The 22,266-nt window shown below is 37.8% G+C and overlaps 3 protein-coding genes across 3 annotated transcripts in view; 2 read left to right on the top strand and 1 right to left on the bottom strand.

The window, feature by feature from the left end:
• The window catches only part of LOC131793630 (uncharacterized), a 30,694-nt gene extending 28,966 nt beyond the window's left edge, over positions 1-1,728 (bottom strand). The window contains exons 1-3 of the mRNA XM_066168187.1: positions 1,425-1,728; positions 1,170-1,300; positions 1,002-1,047 (exon numbers count right to left, since the gene is read on the bottom strand). Of these exons, the coding sequence (XP_066024284.1) occupies positions 1,002-1,047; positions 1,170-1,300; positions 1,425-1,485 (238 nt within the window). The 5' untranslated portion in view covers positions 1,486-1,728. The remainder of the gene's footprint in view (positions 1-1,001; positions 1,048-1,169; positions 1,301-1,424) is intronic.
• Positions 1,729-6,725: 4,997 nt separating this feature from the next.
• Positions 6,726-12,372, top strand: LOC131792863 (S-formylglutathione hydrolase). Its single transcript, XM_059110287.2, has 11 exons — positions 6,726-6,738; positions 6,844-6,973; positions 7,611-7,699; positions 8,549-8,647; positions 9,017-9,141; positions 9,398-9,462; positions 9,975-10,029; positions 10,323-10,421; positions 11,050-11,115; positions 11,885-11,983; positions 12,131-12,372. The coding sequence occupies exons 2-11, from the start codon at positions 6,906-6,908 to the stop codon at positions 12,209-12,211; spliced, it is 846 nt and encodes a 281-aa protein (XP_058966270.2). The 5' UTR covers positions 6,726-6,738; positions 6,844-6,905; the 3' UTR covers positions 12,212-12,372.
• Positions 12,373-13,083: 711 nt separating this feature from the next.
• LOC131794129 (uncharacterized) lies at positions 13,084-21,045 on the top strand. The gene is made up of 4 exons (XM_059111646.2): positions 13,084-13,298; positions 17,323-17,668; positions 17,786-19,055; positions 19,676-21,045. The coding sequence occupies exons 2-4, from the start codon at positions 17,342-17,344 to the stop codon at positions 19,993-19,995; spliced, it is 1,917 nt and encodes a 638-aa protein (XP_058967629.1). The 5' UTR covers positions 13,084-13,298; positions 17,323-17,341; the 3' UTR covers positions 19,996-21,045.
• Positions 21,046-22,266: the final 1,221 nt, after the last annotated feature.

Below are 22,266 nucleotides of genomic sequence, written 5' to 3'. Positions count from 1 at the left end.
CCAGTCACTTTTTTAAACAGTTGATCACAGGGAAGTTTTAGAAAAAAAAAATTATTTCTCTAAAAAACGTTAAGAACAATGATTCCTTTTGTCCGCATGTATTCTTTCATAGTCGGTTGTCAGAATCATCCAGAAACTTATAACAAATCACTCACATCTGGCCATGAAAACGTTACAGAGCTTGGATAATATTAACATAACAATAAGAGAATAACGCTTTCTTTTCAAGCCTGTAGCTGTTGCATTATAAATTGTTGCATCCGGTGCCAAAACATGAACAACACAACGAAACATTCTAATCCCATGCACAAAGGAACAGCGATTCAGTATTCGAAAACCTAGAGTAGGGCTTCTCTTGCACCGTTTACCCTGCCAGACTACACACACGTCAAGCGGTGGTTTATCTGTTAGCTGTTAAAACCTCCTGTTATTAACGCAAGCACTTCGGCTGTTCCCACATGTATCAAATGAAAAAAATTGTTATGATTCTATCGAGTCACACCTTACACTGTCGCAGTCGAGACGAAAAACGAAAACCATAAAAATGAAAACAATACAAGGCCATCTTCCAAAAAAAAACAAAACAAAAAATAAAAAAAAACCTACTTAAAAATGCATGATAGCATAGAGCTGAATTAACTCTAGCTGAAAAACGCATTGTAAAATGGAGCTTAAAAAGTGAAATTAGCTTGAATTTTGTGTCGTTTTTACGTTCCTGTTTCGTGGTGCGCAAAAAGGAAATAGAATACATTCTTACTCCTGGAAAATGATAACGGATTTGCAACATGTCCTTGAAATTTTAATCCTTTAATTTCTTACGGCTCAGCAGCTTGTGCGAGAGGGCATGACACAAGTCACGAATAAGTTTCTAACTGACAAAGTAATGGACTCGAATTTTCATTTCGAGTCACGCGCGCTTATTATAAGTTCGATTAAACTAAAGGTGTTCTAATAAATATAGTATTAACACGTACAGTTGTGGTATAATATCAACAACCTACCGCACTTCGAGCTCCTCTCTCCTTCAACAAAATAATCAGTCAATTCCTAAAAAAATCACCGGGAGAAAGAGAGAGTACAAGTAAGCTCATTAGAGAAGTCAACGGTGGCTTTCATACGGCAGCTGACTGCCAAATGTTCCTCATGACTAGTTAATTACGACGACTCACTTCTATCCCTTTTTTGTGGTTGATGAGAAGTCCAATACGTTGATCGAAGAAGCGAACCTCTTTTTCCAGTTCATAGTTTGTCCTGCTTAAATCTGAAATCTTGTCCTTCAATACTTGTATCTGCCTGTGGACTAAATTGAGAAATTAAACTACATTTTGTTCACGTGCAACAGCGGCTATCAGCTGGAGAGTCCAAAAGCGATAAGCGCAAAGACCACACAAGAAAACGTGTTGAACAAAACATTGTGTCCATACTTGAATTATGCTGAAGCTTCTCCGTTTCCAACCGGGGTGATAAATTGTCTAAAGCAGCCATAACTCGTAAGTAAAACTAACTGGTATCGGGAAAATCTTGGTTTCGATGATGCCGTCCCCACGCAGACGAATAAGCGAGAAGGTCGGCGCGGAAAAACGACCTCGGATTACCACGCATCATTGAGAGCTGTTGCAACACTGCTATGGTATTTTATAGACGACATAACATCAAGACCGTTTCCTGTAGGAAAATATTTAGAGGATATTGTCGTGACCTTCAATCCGTGCAACGATCTCGCATATTCATTCGACAAGAACCTCGCATGGTTTTCTTCTGTTTTTGCATGTGATCCAACGTCGAACTGTGATTGGCTGATATTCGTTTTGTTTGACAGCCCTTTCTTTTTCAGATCTCGTGGCGCGAGGGCGGGAAACGGAAATTCCGACATACTTTGAGAACATTCACATGAAGATAAATTTTTATTGTAGCTTCAGCTATCTTCAAAACGAAAAGAAAAGTTTGTGGGAAAACAAAGCATTTTGGTTTCAATAACATCACCATTTATACAAAAACAAAACTAAGAGCTGAAGGCCATTTTCTCCTTTTATTCAAGTATTTTACAGATCTTGATATGTAAATATACACTCAAATTCCCTGGGTCGATTAATTTCTACATGTGAAAAAAAATGAAGCGAATTTTACAAAATATGTGGGAGATTACGACAGCTGCTTTGTTTTTCCTTTGATGGGTGTTCACGATGCAACATTGTAATTATGTAAATATTTTGTAGGCTCTTGAGTGGAAATCATTGCATTTCCTTATATTGTAGGTATATGCATTTCAGGCTCTCAGAGTCATCGAGAGATTTTTGCCGATAAAGTGCCCACCACACGTTCTACAATTTCAGTTACAATCGCCTGAAAAAGTTTATTTTAATCTAAAATCACCAGTGGTTGCGCCCTCTCGAAAAGGAAGCTCTTGTCACGAAAATATATCGTTTTAAATTGCCCCGGAACTAAAAGAAAAGCACTAAAACTGCATTTGCATAAAACAATTGACGCCAAAATCCATACTTAGGGTGACATTTTCTGCCAAATAATGCCCAATATCTAAGCAATAAGCCGTTTTAGAGGCTGCTTGAGTGATTATGTAACCTTGAGATATACCGCGCGCATATGGATATAGGTTTTCTGTTTCATTTAGCAATATCTTGCATTTTTCATGGGAAATATTACTCTGCGACAATTCAAGTCTCTCGCCTTTTCTCCTAGAAGAAAAATATAAGCAAAGTTGGGCGATGAAAAACACGGGCGTCCGACAAAATCTGTTTGGGTCTATTTCCATTTCTTTGATAAGCGCAAAAAATCAATCATCAGTCTATGAATAACAGGAAGCCTTAAACAATGGTCCTACTTCAAGTTGTGTGATATTTTTCGAAAAACCCTTTATCGATAATTTTCGGATATGTTATTCAAGCCCCTTCCAATTACTATTGCCGTAGCTTAAAAATTGCCTTTGCCTTTCATTTAGGTGTCTAGTCCACAGAGCTATCTTCTAGCGAATTATCTGGACAATGACAGAGCTAAACTGACTCCAGATAAATCATTATAGTGGGAGGGGTAATTAAAATTCAAGAGAGAAAAGATAAATTATATATAAAATAGGCGTAGAGGTAATTGTTTCCTCTCAGGGGCGCATAAATGACACGAAGTATATGACTAATTTAGTTAAGAATAGATGTATGGCCTGTTACCGCTTTATTTCTATTTTTGTCACATGAAAGGTCCTCTGACTGCGAAGGAAGGAAAAGCAATAAGCAAACACCCAAACCCTCCCGGTGAAAACTTGTCGGGAATCCTGAATCACTTCTGTTGTAATAGAGTCACGGGTAAAACTGACCTTTATGTAAATTGCAATTTAATTGGTACGTTCTGATGCGCAGTAAAGTTCACCATAGAGTAGAGACTTTGGTTCAATATAGATTTGCCATAACAAACATTCAGTAGAGACGGATTGAATAAATAAATACATACAAGTTTAGCAAAAGTACTTCTACGAGTTGAGGGTGGCAAATGGTTTAAAATTTACGCGTAATTAAGTCCAAAATTAATAGGTGCCATGCAAAATTAACAAAGAGGAAAGATAAGGTGAAATTTATGATTTTCTCTTTTTAATTCGTGAAAACGAACAAGTCAAAGACTGATTAAAGTACAAATGGCGGATGAATTTTTCTACAATTGTGCGTGAAACGGGATTAGGAGCCCCCTCCCCCTTTGAATGACTTTTTGTGCACTGTTTCCATTGAGGTCGAATTGGAATTTGGAATGTAAGTCTTTTTTTTTTTTAATTACACCGGGAACCTAAAGAAAACAACAAGAGAAAGAAAGCAAACTAAATACCGAAAAAGTCCGAGAATCGCATCCAGGCGTCATCTCCATCAATTAGTTTTATCAATTTAGTCAGCTTAATACCATCCAATCTGTCAAGGTCAAACCATTGAGTTTGGTCAGTCTCACATTATTTTTTTTTTTTAAAAAGATATTGCATCCCACTGGGAACTCGACACAGCCGATACCTCAAACTGATAAACATTTTCTTAAACATGAGCACACTTCACCGCGACAGGAAGTAACTGTTTCTCTCTTTAAACTTGTCAAAGCTAACACCTGTAATGGCAAAATTTACGCCTCCTGCCGACTGAACAAATATCCCAGAGACTGTTCAGAACTTGATCATATCTAAATTCCTATTGTTTCTACACGACTGGGCAGATCAGAAAAATCTGTGGCGCCTAACCGAACCAATGATTGCAAAAATAGTTCCCAACAACACACCATGAGCGAATCACTAAGCTAATTCACGAGTCATTAAAACTACCTTAGAGCAAGCCGAATGAATCAAATAGGTTTAAATGAACGGAGATGACAGCTCAGTGGTAAACAAAACTACCAACTGTGTGTTTGAAATCCAATTACATTGAAAAGCTAAGAAACCTGGAGAGCACAAGCATCACAAGACAATCATAATTGAAACAAAGTACTGTGCTTGGACTTCAAATCTTTTGAGGTGTCCAGCTCGAGTGCACTGACACATGACTTAAAAGAAATAAAACTGCGTACAAGTAGTTCGTTTTCTTCGATTTGTTGACACTTAGTCGTAATTTCATAACGAAATGTTGCCACGAGGCTCCGCCCGTGCTATTCCCAGTCCTCTTTCTCTTTGATGGCAGTTCACACTTGAAACTTTTATTTCTCGGGTGAGACCAGTGAGAAACATTGAGATTCTACAACAGCAGCCTGCATGAAAACATTTTTTTAAAAATATATATTAATTACTGTAATAAGTTTACTACAGCCAAGGAAACTCTTGCTACTGTAGAGATAAACAGCTGTGAGATTTAAGGGTCGTGTGGGCAAAATTCCGACGCTTTACTACTGATGCATGCGTAGTTTTCAACTGAGCGTCAATAGTATATTCCATGATTGTTGTGTTAGAGTAAATTGTGCTAATTGCCTGATGATTCTGAAATCTTTCGGAGCCGAGCCAGCAAAGTTCTTTCTCTTTCCTATCCTTTTAGTGTTCCATATAAAAGGCTGTAGCCAGGTAAAATTGTGGGCAAATTAAGCCCACGAAACACCGGCAAAATTTTTTAATTGCTTGCTGCTCAGTAATTTTCAGAACGTAATCGTTTGCCCCTGCATTTTTTCTACTAGTCTAATCCATATTTATATTTAAATCCATTACTTTCGTAAGGGCGTGCAATGGCATCTCTTTGTGGTTAAAACACGGTTTCCGCTTTCCGGATTTATTTCACCGTAAATTTGCTTGCGGTTTTCATTTGCGTAAGTTCATTGAAACGTCTGCTATTAATTAATTAGATTATGGAAAAGTCAAAAAAGATCTTAACCTCTTTTACAACGACCTCAAAGTTAATAATAGACAGCCTGTGGAGATCCGCGTCGTACATGATCACAATCTACCTATGCACCGCACACTTAGCCCTTTTATTTTCGATAGAATGAGCAAAACGGAAATTCTCCTTGTACTAAGAGTAAATTTTTCAAAGAAGGTGATGATAAGATGGAAAATATCAATTAGAAAAATGTTTTTGGTGTAAAACCAAATTCTCAGAGCTAAAATCATTAACCAAAGTAAAGCGAGAGATGACGACCATCATATTTAGATCTTGGGAGTGGCAGGGTTAAAACTAAACCAGCTTCTGAGGAATTACTGAAATTCCGAGTTTCTCCCCAGGATATTCACTCTTAAAGCTGACACCCTTGTTACATGTTGCAAAGTGTGAGGTAAACTTGGAATAACACATCGTCAAACGTATATAAACAGACCTATGTTTAACCAGCAAGACAAATCAACCTCATGGTCATTACGCAAAAATGTTGAAATCGGCGCGAGTGTTGATAACCTTTGCCGACTAACTTCCTGGCGACAATGGTTTGAGAACTGCCGCCTAAAAAAATAACTGCATGCCAGATGTTTTCGAGAAGGGATTTTATGTTGTATAATACTATACTACTGGTTGATAGAGTATCTGATAATCTGTACTTCCCTTATCCACAGTCTATCTGCGTCACCGCTTAGTTATTCTGGGTTTCTTCCTGTGTTCTGTTATCTGTGCAGGAAACGGCAAGAAATAGAGGCCAACGTTCATATCTCAAACATAAAAATTAAACGGTGTTTCCATAATCACGCAAAATGCAGCAGTCTTGAAAAATGAGGTCCTAGCAGCTGACGTCCAAAGCCTCGTTCTCTTCTTGTCACTGACTACTGCAGTTTCGTGCACGTTAAGAGAATATGAGTGCACTTGTTTTCTTTGTTAGCCTGAATAATAGGGGAATCATGACAGATTCTCGGCCAGAATTCAGAAATAGATATGATTTTAGCCCATTGACAGAAATAAATTTCACGGCAGAGGTTTCTGCCTTACGAGGGAGCTCCTAACATGGGCGCTCTTGGGAGAAAACTGTCAAAGTGCAGAATCTGTAACATAGGATCCTGCTAATTATTAGTTTTTCCGATTGAAGATCCAGTCAGAAAGACTTGAAGCTGAGTAAGGCGATGGTTACTGCAAGAATAGCAGCCCTGAACGAAGCATTACATCCGGCAAACTCTCACTTTTTAAAATACGGTCAAACAGACTTTAAATAGGGTAGGGAGCGGAATGTGGAAGACACCGCCATGACGAACACCCCCACCCCCCACCGTACCCTTAAAGTTCTTCCGTTTTGACAGATGGAGACCTGGTACTGCTCCCTTACGCGACCTTCCGTCTTAAAAGCAATTTTGTAAACTGGGTAAGATTAGTTAAAAAACTATTTTCCTCTTTAGTGATTTTGTTAGACATGATTTAGTTAATGAAAACGTTTAAATACTTGCTAACTGTCAGTTCTCTTTTTCAGGTATTCCAATCATCGCACGATTTCTGCATATATCTTCCAGAACCTTTACTAGGCAAGTGATCATGGCGCTGGAAGAAGTATCTAGTGCAAAATGTTTTGGCGGATTACAGAAGGTTTTCAAGCACAAAAGGTCGGCAGCTCTTGTTCTTTGAGGATTCATTTATTGACTTTCAACTGTCTTGATTTAGGCTCTGTTTAATGGCATCAGCTTTCCATCAGCAACGAACTCGAGGAGAAGTACACAGTTGCATACTCCAATCGTCCAGAAATCGAAACCTCCTGGGCGTTAAATGTTATCAAATGTCCTTCAGTGATCCTTTACCCCAATTTCTACCTTTAAAATCTCCTTAATGAGTGCCATAGATTTCCTTGTGTTTTGACGCAGAGATTTAGGTGCCTAATTAAATTAATAACCCTTAGGTAATTAATTAAATCTTCAATTCTCTGCATGAACCCAGTCCAGTGCGTTACAGGAGTTAGGAGAAGATTCATCTTGATAAGCTCTGGGTGAGAAAGCAAGTCTGTAAGCATTAGTGAATGAGTTGCTAGTAATTGGATTAATCCTTCAAACACAAGTATCTGCTAACTGACAGCTCATTCATTTTCTCTTTATCGAAATAATACTGTTGAGGGTTGTCAACTTCTGTGATAGTGGCACAGGGTAAGCCCCTCTCCACCCTCCTCCTTTGCCACCTTTTTGTGTTCTTTTCTTGTTATTGTGTGAACAAAGGTTGTTGATATATGAATTCAAATTTCCTTTTTTTTAGTTCGGAACTGAAGTGTGAAATGAAATTTGCTGTGTATGTCCCTCCTCAAGCAGAGGAGGATAAAGTCCCAGTGTTATATTGGCTATCAGGTGATCACAGTTTTTGTTGATGAATTAGTCTTTGTTTATAGAGTGTGGGGGACAGTGACCTAGTCATCATAGTGAAGATCTTTGGAATGCAAGATCTAGGTTAGAGCTGTGGCAGGCCACTGTGTTGTGTTCTTAGGCAAGACACTTTTTTCTCAAAGTGCCTCTCTTCACCTGAAAGTATAATTGGGTGTCAGTGAACTTTCACTGAAACCTAACAAGATTCAGGAGGTAACCTGGAAATGGTCTGGCACTTTGTCTAAGGATGAGAAGTAATACTTCTAGTTGCCTCATATTACTGAAAGTGGGTTGTACTCAAGTGGGATGTGAGGCAACTTTGCTATGGTTTGGAATTCCATTTTGGGGTGAGAACATGCTTCTTTGTGCCCTACAGTACTGAAACTGAGATCAGCTCAGGGAGAATAGGGGTAACCCTGCTATGGTTTGGTATTCTGTTCAAGGGTAAGCAGCTATGCTTCTTGTGTTCCCATGTTACTGGAAATTGGATAAGCTTTGACAGGGTGCGTCATCTGGCTAGTAAGCTACTCAAAAGCCTTACCATCACCACTCTATAAAATGAGAAGTAGTTATTTTTGTAACAGTTAACTAAACCCTAATCAGGAATTATAGCTACTTCATTGTGTGATGTTTGATCACAAAACACATAAACACAGTTTTTTGTTATAAGATTGAACTCCCTCAATTTGCAACAATACCCATAATTTGAGATGGAAGACCAGACTTATTACTAGATGAGAAACCAATGTCGAAAAAAAATGTTAGAACTCTTAATTGCCTAGTAATGTTATTTTGCTTTCTTTATGGCATCGCATTTGCTCTTACCTAATTTAGGTCTAACATGCACTGAGCAAAACTTCATCACAAAGGCTGGTGCTCAACGCACCGCATCAGAACTGGGTGTGTTGATTGTGGCTCCTGACACAAGCCCACGTAAGTTTACTATTTATAAGTTTGACAATGAGATAGAAAGATGTTGAACATTTCAGAGTCATGAACATAGGACAAAGATGAAAAACCTATGTCCTTGTGGGGTATTGAACCATGGGCAGGTTTGATTTCATTGTAAGAGGCTATATCAAGCAAGCTTTAGCACACTAGTTTGTGAGTTATGCCCGTGAAAGCTTTTTGACAAGGTAGGGATCAGCACTTGAGGAAGATGGTTAATTTGAATGAGGAGAGATAAGTTCTATGGAGCATTTGCCATGGGAGTGAAAGGAAGATACTAATTTTGGCAACTGTGTTTTTTTTACTATGAGCAGAGTTGGCAGACAAGTAACATGAAACTCTTGATTTTCATAGGATCATGTGGCATTGAAGGCGAAGATGATAGTTATGATTTTGGAACTGGTGCTGGTTTTTATATTGATGCAACTGAGGAAAAGTGGAAGACAAACTACAGAATGTACTCATATATCACAAAAGAGGTTAGTGCAGAATCTTAGGGTTCATTGGGAGTTGTGGAGGCAGTGACAATTCTCATTGTCAATCTCATTCAATTCCCAGGTATAAGATATAACATGGGAGTTAACAATGTCAGACAAACACGCTCTCTATATGATAACTCACTGCAGTGAGTCCAGGCTTCAAAAGTGAGATATGAACATTGTTAGCTGGGCCACTTTGGGTTACAGACATGAAGCCTTTGGCTAAATATTGTGGTATAATTCATTTTATCTGCAGCTTCCAGCTTTGATTGAAAGTAACTTTCCTGTTCTGTCATGCAAGCAGTCCATTTTTGGCCACAGGTGAACTTAACTTTATACATATTTTTCACAGAATGGCAACCCAGTAACTGGAATCATCATTTTTATTGTATATTTCAGCAAATTTTTTTATTCTCAGGAATGCCTAAGTGTCATTACATATTTCAAGGGGGGGTGGGAAAGGGCAAAATTAATGCATTTTATGCTTATGGAAAGTTTAAGGTGTTCAAAAAAAAATAAGTACAATATATGGATAGTCTTTGAAAAAAATGATTATCATCATTTTTGCAAAAGAGTTCGTTCTTCTTCTAAGCAGCATCTTTATCAAATAAAAGTAATTTTCAGAGAAGTAGATTGTTTTTTGAGAATATCCTTGGCTCATGCCTTTACAATTTCATATGTATTTTTCATGTTTTTTTGATGAACTGGATTATTAACTGTTAAAAAAAAAAGAATATTACTCCTTTCCAGACAATGGTGTTTTTTTTAGTTAGCATTTTTATACAATTTTTATTATCTGGTGAAAACTTCTTTGTTTTGTTGTCTTTATTTAGCATGGGTGGTCATGGAGCTTTAATATGCTTCCTCAAAAACCCAGGATTTTATAAGGTAAGCTTCAACAGTTTCCTGTCTTGATATTTCTTTACATGAACCATCAAAGTACTGGCCAGGGTTATTTTTAAAGAAATTTCAGGGAAATGGGTAAATCACAAAATATGAAATACTTACAAGTTCTTGGGAAATTGAAATTGAATGTAGTGGCTAGGGAAAAGAAAGGGAATTAGTTGTGTAGCTGACCAAGGTCTACGGCTGCCAACTGCTTTTTCTTGACAAAATGTTAACTTTACTTGTTAACATTTTAAAACAATAGAATTATTGTTCAATCTCCTTTCTCTTCACAGTCTGTTTCAGCCTTTGCACCTATCTGCAACCCAGTGCAAGGGGCTTGGGGACAGAAAGCCTTCACTGGATATTTGGGAGGCAACCAGGAGGCATGGAAGGTAACCCTGGATTCCACTATCGTATAGCTTACCCTTAAACTGTCAAGATTCTCCCTGTTCCCTGTGCTACATTTTGATGAGATGTTTTACATAGAGAATTTGATGTCCTCTTTGTTAACACCTGCAGCTAGCTGATCAGTTTTTTTTAATCTCATCACATATTTGCAAGATGACATATGGATATTTTAAGGAGAAGTTAAACATTGGCCATTTATCGGAATTTGGGGATTAAAAAAGTACAGCATATAGCATGTGACTCAAAAACTGCAGCAATCCTGTAAATGATAAATAATTATGTCTCTTTACAAATGAAAGATATTGAATTTGTTACTGGTTTGGCCAAGAGTTTAAACATCAGTTGACAGATGTATTTCTTTTAAAATGTTTAATTCTTTAACTGCCTCTATGAGATCTGATTGTAAATTCTCCCCTCTAACTGCTACACATTTCCTCATAAATAAGTTACAAGACTTTGGTGTTAGATCAAGATAACAACTTCTACCTGATTAGTTTAAGTATTCTCATCTCTTGTTTGCTGGACAATGTTTAGATATTGCAGGGAGAAGTTACATGTTTATCACTTCTGTGAGTTAAAGGGTTGAATGTGTTATATCCTCTTATTTGTTAGGAGTACGATGCCACTGAACTAGTGAAAGGTTATGATGGTCCTCCACCAGACATACTCATTGATCAGGTATCAATTGAAAATTATCATTAACTGATTCTAAAAAAGTTTTTATATGATGTAGATAATTAGGGTTAATTGCCTGTGGGGTTATGTCTAAAATGAAAATAAAAATGCATGTAAAAGTGAAATTCTTCCTGCTGCAATCTTTTGTTTTGTCTCTTGGTTATTGTTATTGTTTGTGTGGAGCAAAAGTTAAAACAATTTGATCCTCTTGAATTTTATGGTTGTGAAGGTTGTGGTGGCCTAAAGGGTCCTAAGCTTGACTCAGGTCAGAATGTCTGGGTTTTAGCCCCTAAAGGGTCATTGAAATGGGCTCTTAGCCAAGAAGCTTAAATCTCATAGCTTTGCTCCATTCAAGAGTGTAAAACGGTGGTGGCAAACTGTTTTGGAAATCTGAGAAATTACTAATGGATAACTTGCAGTGTGTCAGCATTCTCACCACAATTCTAGAAGCAATAAGAGTCAGTTTTACAGGCCAGCTCTAAGGAATGGTGTTTTACTATCTTAACCTTCTGCATCCTGACATTTGCATGCATATTCTCCATACTGTTCTCTATACACTTCTTAAGTTGCCAACAGGGAGAATTTGTTCAATAATCAAGAGCTTCTAGGGTTGGTGATCATTTCCTCTGTTCCTGTGATCTTCTTCGTTTGTCATTCAGGGGTGATGGTGCAAGAAGAAATTAGATGTTGGTCACTCTTAGGGGTAAAGGGTTAGTTAAAAAGTGTGCATTATGATTCAGTTCTTGAATGGTCCCTTTTTTTTTCTCTGTAGGGTGTAGCTGATGAATTTTACCCATCTCAACTGCTTCCAGAGAACTTTATTGAGGCTTGTAGGTCAAAGAATGTACCAGTGACCTTGAGATTGCATGAGGTACATTAACTTCATCGACACAATGTTTTGATGCCCATAATTAGCTGGTTAGATGGAGAAGACTGTAAAAATCTGATATCTTACTTTGCGAACAGGTATTGCTACTTTTGAGTTTGTAATGAAGACTGTTTTTTTTTCTTTCTACAGGGCTACAATCATAGTTATTACTTTATTGCATCTTTTGTCGAGGATCATATCAGACATCATGCAAGATATCTCAACGCCTAAAGAGATTGTGAAGGGAATGTGAAACTATGTCATCTTAGTTAGATTGAAGTAAAATACAATTTTCGTAGAACTGTCAAGTGCACTTGTCTTGCGGTGTAACAAGGTCGAAGCCAAGGAGTTGGGTCACAGGGTTAGAGGGTCTAAGGATGCACGGAACCTTTCATCTTGCGAAGAAAAGTGATAATTTAATTATCGTAATAAAATAACCTGGCATGTCGCAAACTTCAGTAATATGATGGTGTAGGAAGTGCCATGTAAAAATCCCTGCCACGTCCCTGTATGGGAGGTCCATAACTTTCTAACGATGGGCTCGGATATAACCTCTAGCCCGATCTTCGACGGCATTTCTGAAGGTGGAAAATTTGGTTTTTAATTATACAGAACGAATCAGTTCGATAAAAAATTCATTACTTCCTTTAGTGGTTAGCCCGACATTTAAGGTACTTCGTTTCGGTTCGGCTGATTTTCACTAATGCGATGGACAATAATATCAGCGACACCAAGTATGGATATATACGACTTAATAATAGTAAACGAACATGAACGTGCGTAATGTATTTCCGGAGCTCTGACATTTCTGACAATAAGGCCTATTGAAATAAGTTTCCTTCCCGATTCGATCCCTATGTTCAGTGGTTTAAACAAAAGGTCAAGATCAGTAGCTATGCAAAACACCTTTGCCACTGGGACCCTGGAAAGATGACCCCAAAAACTAGAGGTTAATCGTGCAATTCTGGCCTTCATTTACGTTTAACAAAGGACAATATCTGATGATTCTAGTCCGGATATCACGTGACTGCTTATCCTCCACGCGTGACATCGTTTTCCCGCCAAACAAAAGCTTTGCATTTTAAAAGAGTTCTTTAGAGTAATTTCATGCATTTTGCCTTCGTTTAAGCACAATTTTGAACGCTTGGGTAAATATTTTTCTTGAGTAACCGAACTAGGGAGGGACATAACGATATCTGTGGTGACCTTGTGACATATCAGGTCGAAGGAACGGTGACAGAGCGTTGCAGTGCTTCACAGCACGGTGTGAACTATAGTCGTTCGTTTCATACTGGCAAAACATCGCTACAGCTGAACGGTAAGTGACGCGATTAGAGATTTTAAAGTCTGTATCACGAATGGTGGCGTTAGTACTCATAAACATCAGTTTCTGAGCTACAACAACTTGAACACATGTCGCTGCATATCGAGTACGCAATGAACAATATGTCTGCGCGACCACAATGGGATAGCATGATGGTAGAACATATTGTTAAGTGTGTTTTGCCCAAATCATTGAATCTGCGTCAAGTTTTATAAAATCTCAGGGATGTGGAGAGCCTTTTAACCAAATTCGAATGGTATTTTTCCACTAAAGGCCAACACTGTTTACAGCAAACAGAACGATAGAAGACAGCCTTAACTTCATTCCCAACGATACCCGGGTTAATACTGAGATGTTTGGCAATGAAGTTGTCTGGATATTAACACAATTGGTGATTTTCTTTTTTCTGAAAGAACACTTTTTCTTGATTACTATACCTTAAGCATGATACTGATATTTGTGACAAGACCAACAAAAGATACATTATTGACATATTTGCACGACAACATTACTTGCAACACCAGCATTATTTTGCTTTCAAAGCTACTGTTGTTTGCAGTTGCAATTGTGTTGTGGTTAACTTGTAGTATCTACTCTCTGTGAAGTAAGGATAGAACCAGTTAATGTGGTCAAAACAATATTTTAAGATACTATTATGTAACTACATAATGCTCTTGTTCCTGAGATTATATTGATATTTCATGAAAGATTTATGTGACAATGGGAACTCTCAGTTTCTAAAACTACAAGGAATGAATGAATTTGTAGAAATCAATACAACTGAGAAAAAAAACTCAGTGCAGCAGGTTCTATTTAAGAGCAAAAAATTTTTTTATCGCTCACTGTTATTGAAAGCATTGGTACTATATCTTGTTATTCTGTCTGGTTGAATATAGTCTTGAAAAGGACTTATGTTGGGTCCGTGGCAGTGAATGACATTTTGTTGCACAACCTGAGTGGAAATTATCTGAAGAGTGACTGAAGAGTTATTTGTCAAGTGGAGAGTACAAATCAGCAGGGGTTTGAAAACAAGCAGGTGGCTGCTGCTGGCTACCTGATAACATGTCACCAGTTACTTAGGCCAAAATATTTACCTTTGGCTCATAATAAACTTTTCATTGTCACCTACTTTTGCCAACTCTGACACCTTCTCCAAAACATTTTGAAACCCCTGAATCTGATGAGTCAGATTTTCTGCTAAGTTGGTGACTGTATTAACCCTTTACACTATCATGCTGTTCTCTATACATTTCCTAAGGTGCTGACAAGGAAATTTGTTTAAGAATGAAGAGCTTCTTTGGTTGGTGATTATTTCCTTTACCCTCGTGATCTTAATGTGTGATTCAATCATTCAGGGGTGATATTGTAAGGAGAAATTAGATGCTAGTCATTCTTAGGAGTCAAAGGGTGATAAGACTCTGATACAGTCTGTTGGTTTTAATTGACTAATTGTGGCTGACCTCTCAAAATTCTTTACTTTTGTTTGGCCCAGATTCATGTGTCAGAGCTTTCTTTTGTAAATGTTGGGTCTTGATGACCTTTACCGGTATGTGAAACATCTTTGTATTTGTGACAATTTATTCACATGCCAAGTCTGCTGAGTGGTAATTCCACACTTTACAAACAAGCAAGCAAACAGCCAATCATCAAAAGAAATGAAAATAAGATTTTTATAGTGTAGTTCTTTAATGAAAAATATGACAAAATGTGATACTTTGAGGATTTTTGATGTAAATGTTTAAACCTATCAAACATTGACCAACACACTTAAGAATATTATATACTACTATGTCATGTTATGATAATATTCATATACTAGTTTAAATGGAAACTTTCCTCAAACTTAGTGTTAAGTTTTTGAATTTTTTTATAGTTTCAGTCAGTTTTTAGTTTCTTTGGATGGCCCCACAAGTTCACAGCTTTGATTTTCCTATGTGTTTAGATGAAGGTTGTATAAAGATGCGGTTCTTACAAGAAAATTGTCAAAATAGTTTTAGTGTTGGTCAAAAGTACAACTTGCATTATGTAAAGAACAGCTGCTGGGAATTATTTTTGTAAAATCAATTTGGAAATTGAAAATATTTCAAATTACTCTTGCCATTTACCAACCTGCTGTAAACTTATTGACATCTATAGTGGGTATACCTCAACCCCTTCACATCCTAACATCAGCATCCATATTCTCCAAACTCTTCTTTATACATTTCCTTTGGCTATGACAAGGAGAATTTGTCCAACAATCAAGAGCCTCTTTAGCTGGTGATCCTTTCCTTTATTCTTATGACCTTAATTTTTGATGCAGGGATTATGTTGTATGGAAAATTTGATGCTGGTCACTCATAGGGGGTCAAAGGGTTGATATGATAAATGTTGACATGACTATTAGGGGGGTACAAAGGACTGAGGGCTGACTTTTAAAGTTGCTGTTGACTGCAAACAATCTCTATTCTTCAGATGATCCACTGCACGAATGATAAAAATCTGCCCACTGACCTTCTGGCCACCTTATTAGTACTCTTAATATTCAGCTATCAACAAATCTCATCATTTATGATTTGCATATGAGATACAGAAAGAATTCCCATCATTTTAATGCCTACTGGATGCACCATGGATGTTTTGTATACACTCAACTGACACTTAAAAAAAAGAGTGTTTACAATGAACGATGAGACCTTACGGCTCCCTGAGTACAAACGTACACATTATCACCATCATTAGCTTGTGGTGAATGATGGATGGAGGCTATCTATGTTTTCCTGGGAGAAATAATTATAATAGCAAAGGATTTCATATGTAGTGAAAAAAATTAATTCCTGATTATGTCCATGGATCTGAACGAACGTTTCCCATAAAGCTGTTGGTTCTCATCAGCCAGGGATCGTGCTTTTTAGGTGTCAGCGTTTTATGCAATTGAGGGAGTAAACTGTGGTTCTGCATGTCCTTTGAAGTCATGTGAGAACATCATGATTTGAAAACCGGGGATAGCATGCAGATATAAAATGTATTCATAACATGGCTGGCAAATTAAGGCATCCAATAGAGCGAGTGTGCTTCATAATCCTGTTGTGCGCGCTAATGACGCTAACAAACAAATGCCTCGCGACTGAAATTTCCCTCCGCTTCCCGACCGGTTAGGTCGCGAGTTTGAGATTTTCAAGATGATTTATCCGTTCCATGAAAGTTAATCTATTCCGTTTCAAGCGATGGTCCTTTAACTCTTAACCCTTTACACCCTAACATCAGCATATATATTCTCCATACTGTTCTCTATACATTTCCTAAGGCGCTGACAAGGAGAATTTGTTTAAAAATCAAGAGTTTCTAAAGTTGATGATCATTTCCTTATTCTTGTTACCTTAATGTGTAATTTAGCGTGATGTTATAAAGAGAATTTAGATGCTAATCATTATTAGGGGTGAATGGGCTAAAAGCGATGGAAAGAGCTTTCGAGCGAATTATATTACGATTCCCAAACGCGATGCGAATTATGGATGGAAAATGAAAACTGCATTTGCTGACAAAAGTGGAGCTTCGCTAATTTTGGAAATTCTTTTGCCTTGTGAATATTATTTTTTGTGTAGATTGTGCAACAGAAGATTTTGATTTTTATTGAATTTAATTTGAAATCACTCGTGATCTGATCTAATTGGCTCTCACCAGTGCAATTTATGAATAAATTGCACCATTTTATGCTCTAAATCGCATCTATTTCTTAGCCAATAAAACAACTCTACTAACACACCACAATCAATCAAATTTCAAGGCCTGTTTAAATAAATCTATCAAATTGCAGGAAAATTAGAGACAACTTTTGCAACTTTTTAAAAATCAGCTCAATATACAGCAGCAATAAAATATTTGTCCACTCAGACTATAAAAACTTGTATTGAGCGACTGAATTTTGCGATTTCAAAATCGATGTAATATTTTGTTGACAGCAACCTTAACTTCTATAATGACATGTTAAGGGTAGTGATCCATCTGAGAGTGACGTAATGGGATTTGTTTCTTGTAGGAGTGGAGGCTCCGAGGATATGGAATTAGCTACTCACAGTGAGTGTTGTGATAAGCGCGTTGATGATAAGGATCTTGTGAATATGTATGGAGGTGTGGCATATGACCATGATAGCATGCCAAAACTTCTTGCTGTGCACTTTTCAGCACATGAAAGAATGAATTCAGGGGTCAACCATGCAGAAAAGCCACAATGTTCCACGGTGGAGTCGATGATCAAGAACTGGCGCTCGATTTTAATTGGAATCAGAAGCAGCTCAGAAGGACTTGGGGAATTAACCAGCCAGAGATCATATATTGATCTGAAAGAACATTTAGAGTCGGTTACAAACGTGAAAGGAGTTTCGGTGAGTCTTTTTATTGCCGTAATGTACCAGCCTTGCTACAATCTTAAGTGATACTCTGGACTTAGGACCTTAAAAAATTGATTCCTCTTTAGACGTATTTATATTATTATTTTGCAGTTGACGGAGTTTGGTTTGGAGCATTTCATTCAAGGTAATTCACGAGCTTACAATTCGATATCCTCAACTTCGGCCGTAAGGGAATTTTATGACAAGAGATCACCATATAATGGGACGTTGGTAAACCACCACGATAACTCCGATACGAAATACAGGTTAAGCTGTGACAAGATTGCCACAGGCGATAATCAAGCAGGCAAGTCACTAATACGTCACTTGTTGCTTAACAAGAATGAAGACAATTTCAAGTGCTCAGCGGCTGTTGCAGAATTGATCCCACCATCTGAAACATGGTCCTCTTCGGTTAATTTAAGCGCAAATTCTTTTACAGCTTCTGACCTCGGGAAGCAGAATAATGACAAGTTAGAGACCCTTGAATGGCGTAATGTTGGTGTGTTGGCCGATACTCAGAAATACTCTTTTGAGTTTTATACTGACAAGAATTCAAAGCTTTTTACAGACAAGGATTTGAAAGCATCATCTGGCAATGACTGTCGTCAACGAAAAGCAGATGAAAGCGTCAAAACTGAAAATACACCTACCTCTTCCATGAAAACTCATGATTTCCCCGTCGGCAAAGATATTGGAATTGCTGATCGTTCAGAGGCAGACAAAAAGAATCCAAAATCCTCCTTTGGTAGTGTCAAGTTATTAGAAATAAATCCGCTTGGATGTGACGCAAAGAAACGTCAAACTGACTGCCTAATACCTCGCAAACGGCCACGGAAGTCATTTCCAAGGAAGCTCAATCCAGGCAGAGGAAATTTTGATTTTGACCTCCTTAGCAACTGTAGTGAAGAAACGCTAAGTGCTGATGAAATAACTCCAGAGCTGTCCCCTCAGCGGTGCACATCAGTGGCCTCTCCCGTTCACAAGGATGGGTGTACTTCAATACTTTCTTCTAGACGTGACCTATGCAAACCAGTAGTTTCTTTTGGGAAAGGGCAGCAGAGTGCAACAGCGGTTGCTGCAGTAAAGGATGAACAAAGTTCAATAGTGGCTTCCTTTGAAGAGGAAGTGAAGGGTTGTGAAGGTAGTTGCGCTGAAAGGGAAGAACAGAGGTCACCAGTAGTTTCTACTGAAAAGGAAAAGAAGAGTGTGGTGGCAGTTCAATGCAATACAGAACTTCCTCCTGAAAAGGAAGTCCAGAGTATATCTAAAGTTTCTCTCGAGAAGAGAGACCTATCTGAAGCGTGTGTTCTTCCTGAAAGCATGGGGTCTCATCGAGTATCACATAGAGGGACAAAAATAGTCTTCAAGAGGACCGGAGGTAATGATAAAAGGCAGAGAACGTGTGTGTGTAATTGTTAGTGTGTATAGATAGTGTTGCATGGGATCAAGGGCTCTCAGTATGGTGATTTAATATTTCGAGCGTAGCGCTTGAACTTTTGTGGAAATATCCTTTCAAACACTAGCCCTTTTTCAAGACTATTTCTGTGAGTCCGGCGAGTCATTTGCAGTAGTGCCTGTCGAAAACAACAAAAATATTTGAAAGCGGGGAAACTGAAATTAAGACTATGAAAATTAATCGTGCATGGAGTGTACTTGAATGGAGTGGTGTTACACTTATGCCTGACCCAGTGAAGTTGCCGATCAAATGTGTGTGGAGAACACAAAGGAGAAATGAGAACTATATTGAAAAGGGAAACACATACAAAAAGCTTCAAGCGCGGGGAAACGCTAGTGACTTAGTGTCGATGTTGCAGCTATTTCCAGTTTGCAACTGAGACGGTGTCGCAAGTGCTTCTTTTTTTGTAGCTTCTGTTTTATCACTCTCAGAACGTGATGAAGTAAAACCAATGATTATTAGATTCCGGGTGACATTCGTCCATTCGTCACTCACACGTTGTGCCTAAATATCGAACAATTTGTTTTTACTTTTGATCTCAGGTGTATGGTCAGTTTCCTCACCGACGAACTTAGGGGTCGGAGCAGACAGAGCGAGTAAAGAAACGTGTAGCTCTGGCAAACCCATGCAAAGTACTGGGAATGTACCCAATGCTGCTCAAGATTTCAACGACCTCTATCGTGAAAAACCAACTGAAAAGATTTGCGTTTTCACCGGTCGGCCAATTGCTTCTCTTTTGAGCGCTGAGGAGCCCTGTTTCTCATCCGCGTTAGATCGGGAAGCACGCATCAAGGAACTACTCATTAGACAAGAGAAGCTTTTGGCACAAATGCGGCAGCAGACAGTGACGTCTCAAAACTAACCAGAATGATGCACAACCAGTTACACAGTATTATAATTGTCGCAAGCGGTTTGGTTGTGTTTTGTTTTTATCTCATGTAAAGACTTTTACTGCGTAGAAAGTTTTAGTCTTTCTGCAGCAAACCAATGGATGTTGGTGTTTACAAAGCAAGGTCTTTTTTACGCTTACGAAATGCTTTCTTGGTGATAAGTTCTTGTTTTCGTAATATAGTGATAAATTGCTGTGGATACTATTTTTCCTTTTATAATAGTTACTTTGCAATTTTGCAGTCAAAATTCCTAAAAGCTACCTTTCGCGCTGCATCAGTCGGTATAGCGACAAAAACTAGTTAGATCATTTAAGTTTGAACATTCAAGTAGTATACACCTTTTGTTTCAGTCACACCTTCATTTGAATCACATGAAATTTGATCCTTGTGCTAATGTCTTACAAGTCCTATGTTTTTTGGAGCCTTTTTGTCTCTCCGTAGATTTTGGAGATTACAACAAAATATACTTACGCTATTAAACATCTTAAAAGAAAAAAAAAAAAAAAGGAAAGACCAGACAGGAGACGTTGCCAAAGAAGTTCAATGCCAAACTGTTGGGATTCCATGTTGTAACTAACAGGACTTCAGCCGAAGCTATTGACACAACATATAAACCACTTTCCTCTCAGTGACAAATTGTAGTCGTGGTGTTCGGAGTTATCGAATGTTAGAAATTTTGATTCGTAATTGAGCATATAAGGATAAGGTAGACCTTCGCAGGTGTCCTTCGCGAAGGAAAGAAAATTTTTACGCGCTATTTAAAGCATAACCACCATAAACTATGTATAAATGGAAAGGTTATGAAATGCGCTATCCGGCCTAAAATGTTCCCGTTTTTGCATGACTTAGTGGGAAAATCGAGTGAAGTGCGACTTTGAGCCAAATAATCGGCTATCAAATCTGACCACAGACAAAAATTCTGCACAATTTCATTCCTGAGGGGTTCGTCTTCAAAATCGTTTTGCGCCGAAACTTTTTTCCTTTTTGTTTATTGATTTTAACTGGGCTGAGCGTTTTTTATTTATTTTTTTAGTTTACCTTCACGGGACATTCCATAATAAAAGCTTCTTTCAATATGGTAACAGTAGATGAACCGCATTACACTTCACCAATCAAATTTGCACGAAACGCAATGGCAGTACAAAAAGTTTTATGATTCTGTTAAATTGCTGTATTTAAGGCTTACTATTAGTGAGTGTTTCTAAATGTGTCTTCAACTAATAATGCCACGTGTTTTTAGTATTGTTCCGGTTTATGAGAATTACGCTTAGGCGTTAGATTCTGAAAACGTATAATGGGCTGATTTCAGGTTTTATTATACAGTGATTGCCAACACTTAACCCCCAGAAAATCATATTTAATAGAATAAGGCCGGGAAAAATAATTCCAGCGGAAAAACGAACACGGCCATTGAGGCTCTGAGCTGGATAGGGTTCACAGGGTTTAGTAAAATTACACAGGGGGTCTGTTTTTACCCCTCAACCAATACATCTACCTGCTGTCCCCCCCTCCACGAAGAATCAATTCAATTTTCAATTTGCGAATTGGATTTATATTAATCGCCTTTACTGCTATGATCTACTGAAAAATGTGATTCTTTGGAGTTCAGAGCGACATTTGCCGTAGAAATTCTTTTTAATTGACAAAGCTTTCACAGCTAACAGAAGGGAGAGTTTTAAAATTAATTAAATCATTCTGATTAGTATCTTCAGTTATTCGGCACTTCTTCCCTTAAAACGTTGTCAAACCGGCTCAACCATTACTGTTTTTTTTTTTTGACAAATTACTCAGCCGTTTTTTTTTTTTTTTTATGTTGACAAACCATTAGCTTTTAAATTTCTTTCTAAGGAAGATCTAAGCAATAATTGATTAAAATTCGACCGTTGTTTACATTTGGTAGCCGACTAAGAAAGGCGCAAAATTCTAGCTTTGATATACACTAATGCAAAATCCGCCTCCAAATCGTCAGTCAGCCCAAAGGTATGTTTTATAAAAATTTTTATTTTTCGAGACATCTCTTTTGCTCATTTTTCAAACTTATCTTCCAAGTGAGTTAAAACAAAATATGTCTTTGATGAATACATGTATGTACTACGATGAGGATCACATCGTTTCGATTAAATTTACCGGTGCAAATTGAATCAAGGATTACAAACTGATTCAAATTATAGATCATAACAGGTTTTATGGTAAAAGAGAAGAGTTGCGTCGGTGTTGAAATGTCTTAATTACTTTGATATCAG

The sequence above is a fragment of the Pocillopora verrucosa genome, chromosome 6 (assembly GCF_036669915.1).
Source record: "Pocillopora verrucosa isolate sample1 chromosome 6, ASM3666991v2, whole genome shotgun sequence".
Classification (NCBI taxonomy): Eukaryota; Metazoa; Cnidaria; class Anthozoa; order Scleractinia; family Pocilloporidae; genus Pocillopora; species Pocillopora verrucosa.
The sequence above is the reverse complement of the archived record's forward strand: the minus strand, read 5'-3'. Positions and strand labels throughout refer to the sequence as shown.

Bases quoted from the DNA above. Each gene is read 5' to 3' on its own strand.
- LOC131794129 (XM_059111646.2), top strand. From the start codon at position 17,342: ATGGAATTAGCTACTCACAGTGAGTGTTGTGATAAGCGCGTTGATGAT. The intron at 17,669-17,785 runs GTGAGTCTTTTT...ATTATTTTGCAG, and splicing joins CAAACGTGAAAGGAGTTTCG to TTGACGGAGTTTGGTTTGGA. The intron at 19,056-19,675 runs GTAATGATAAAA...TTTTGATCTCAG, and splicing joins AGTCTTCAAGAGGACCGGAG to GTGTATGGTCAGTTTCCTCA.
- LOC131792863 (XM_059110287.2), top strand. From the start codon at position 6,906: ATGGCGCTGGAAGAAGTATCTAGTGCAAAATGTTTTGGCGGATTACAG. The intron at 7,700-8,548 runs GTGATCACAGTT...TACCTAATTTAG, and splicing joins AGTGTTATATTGGCTATCAG to GTCTAACATGCACTGAGCAA. The intron at 10,030-10,322 runs GTAAGCTTCAAC...TTCTCTTCACAG, and splicing joins AAAACCCAGGATTTTATAAG to TCTGTTTCAGCCTTTGCACC.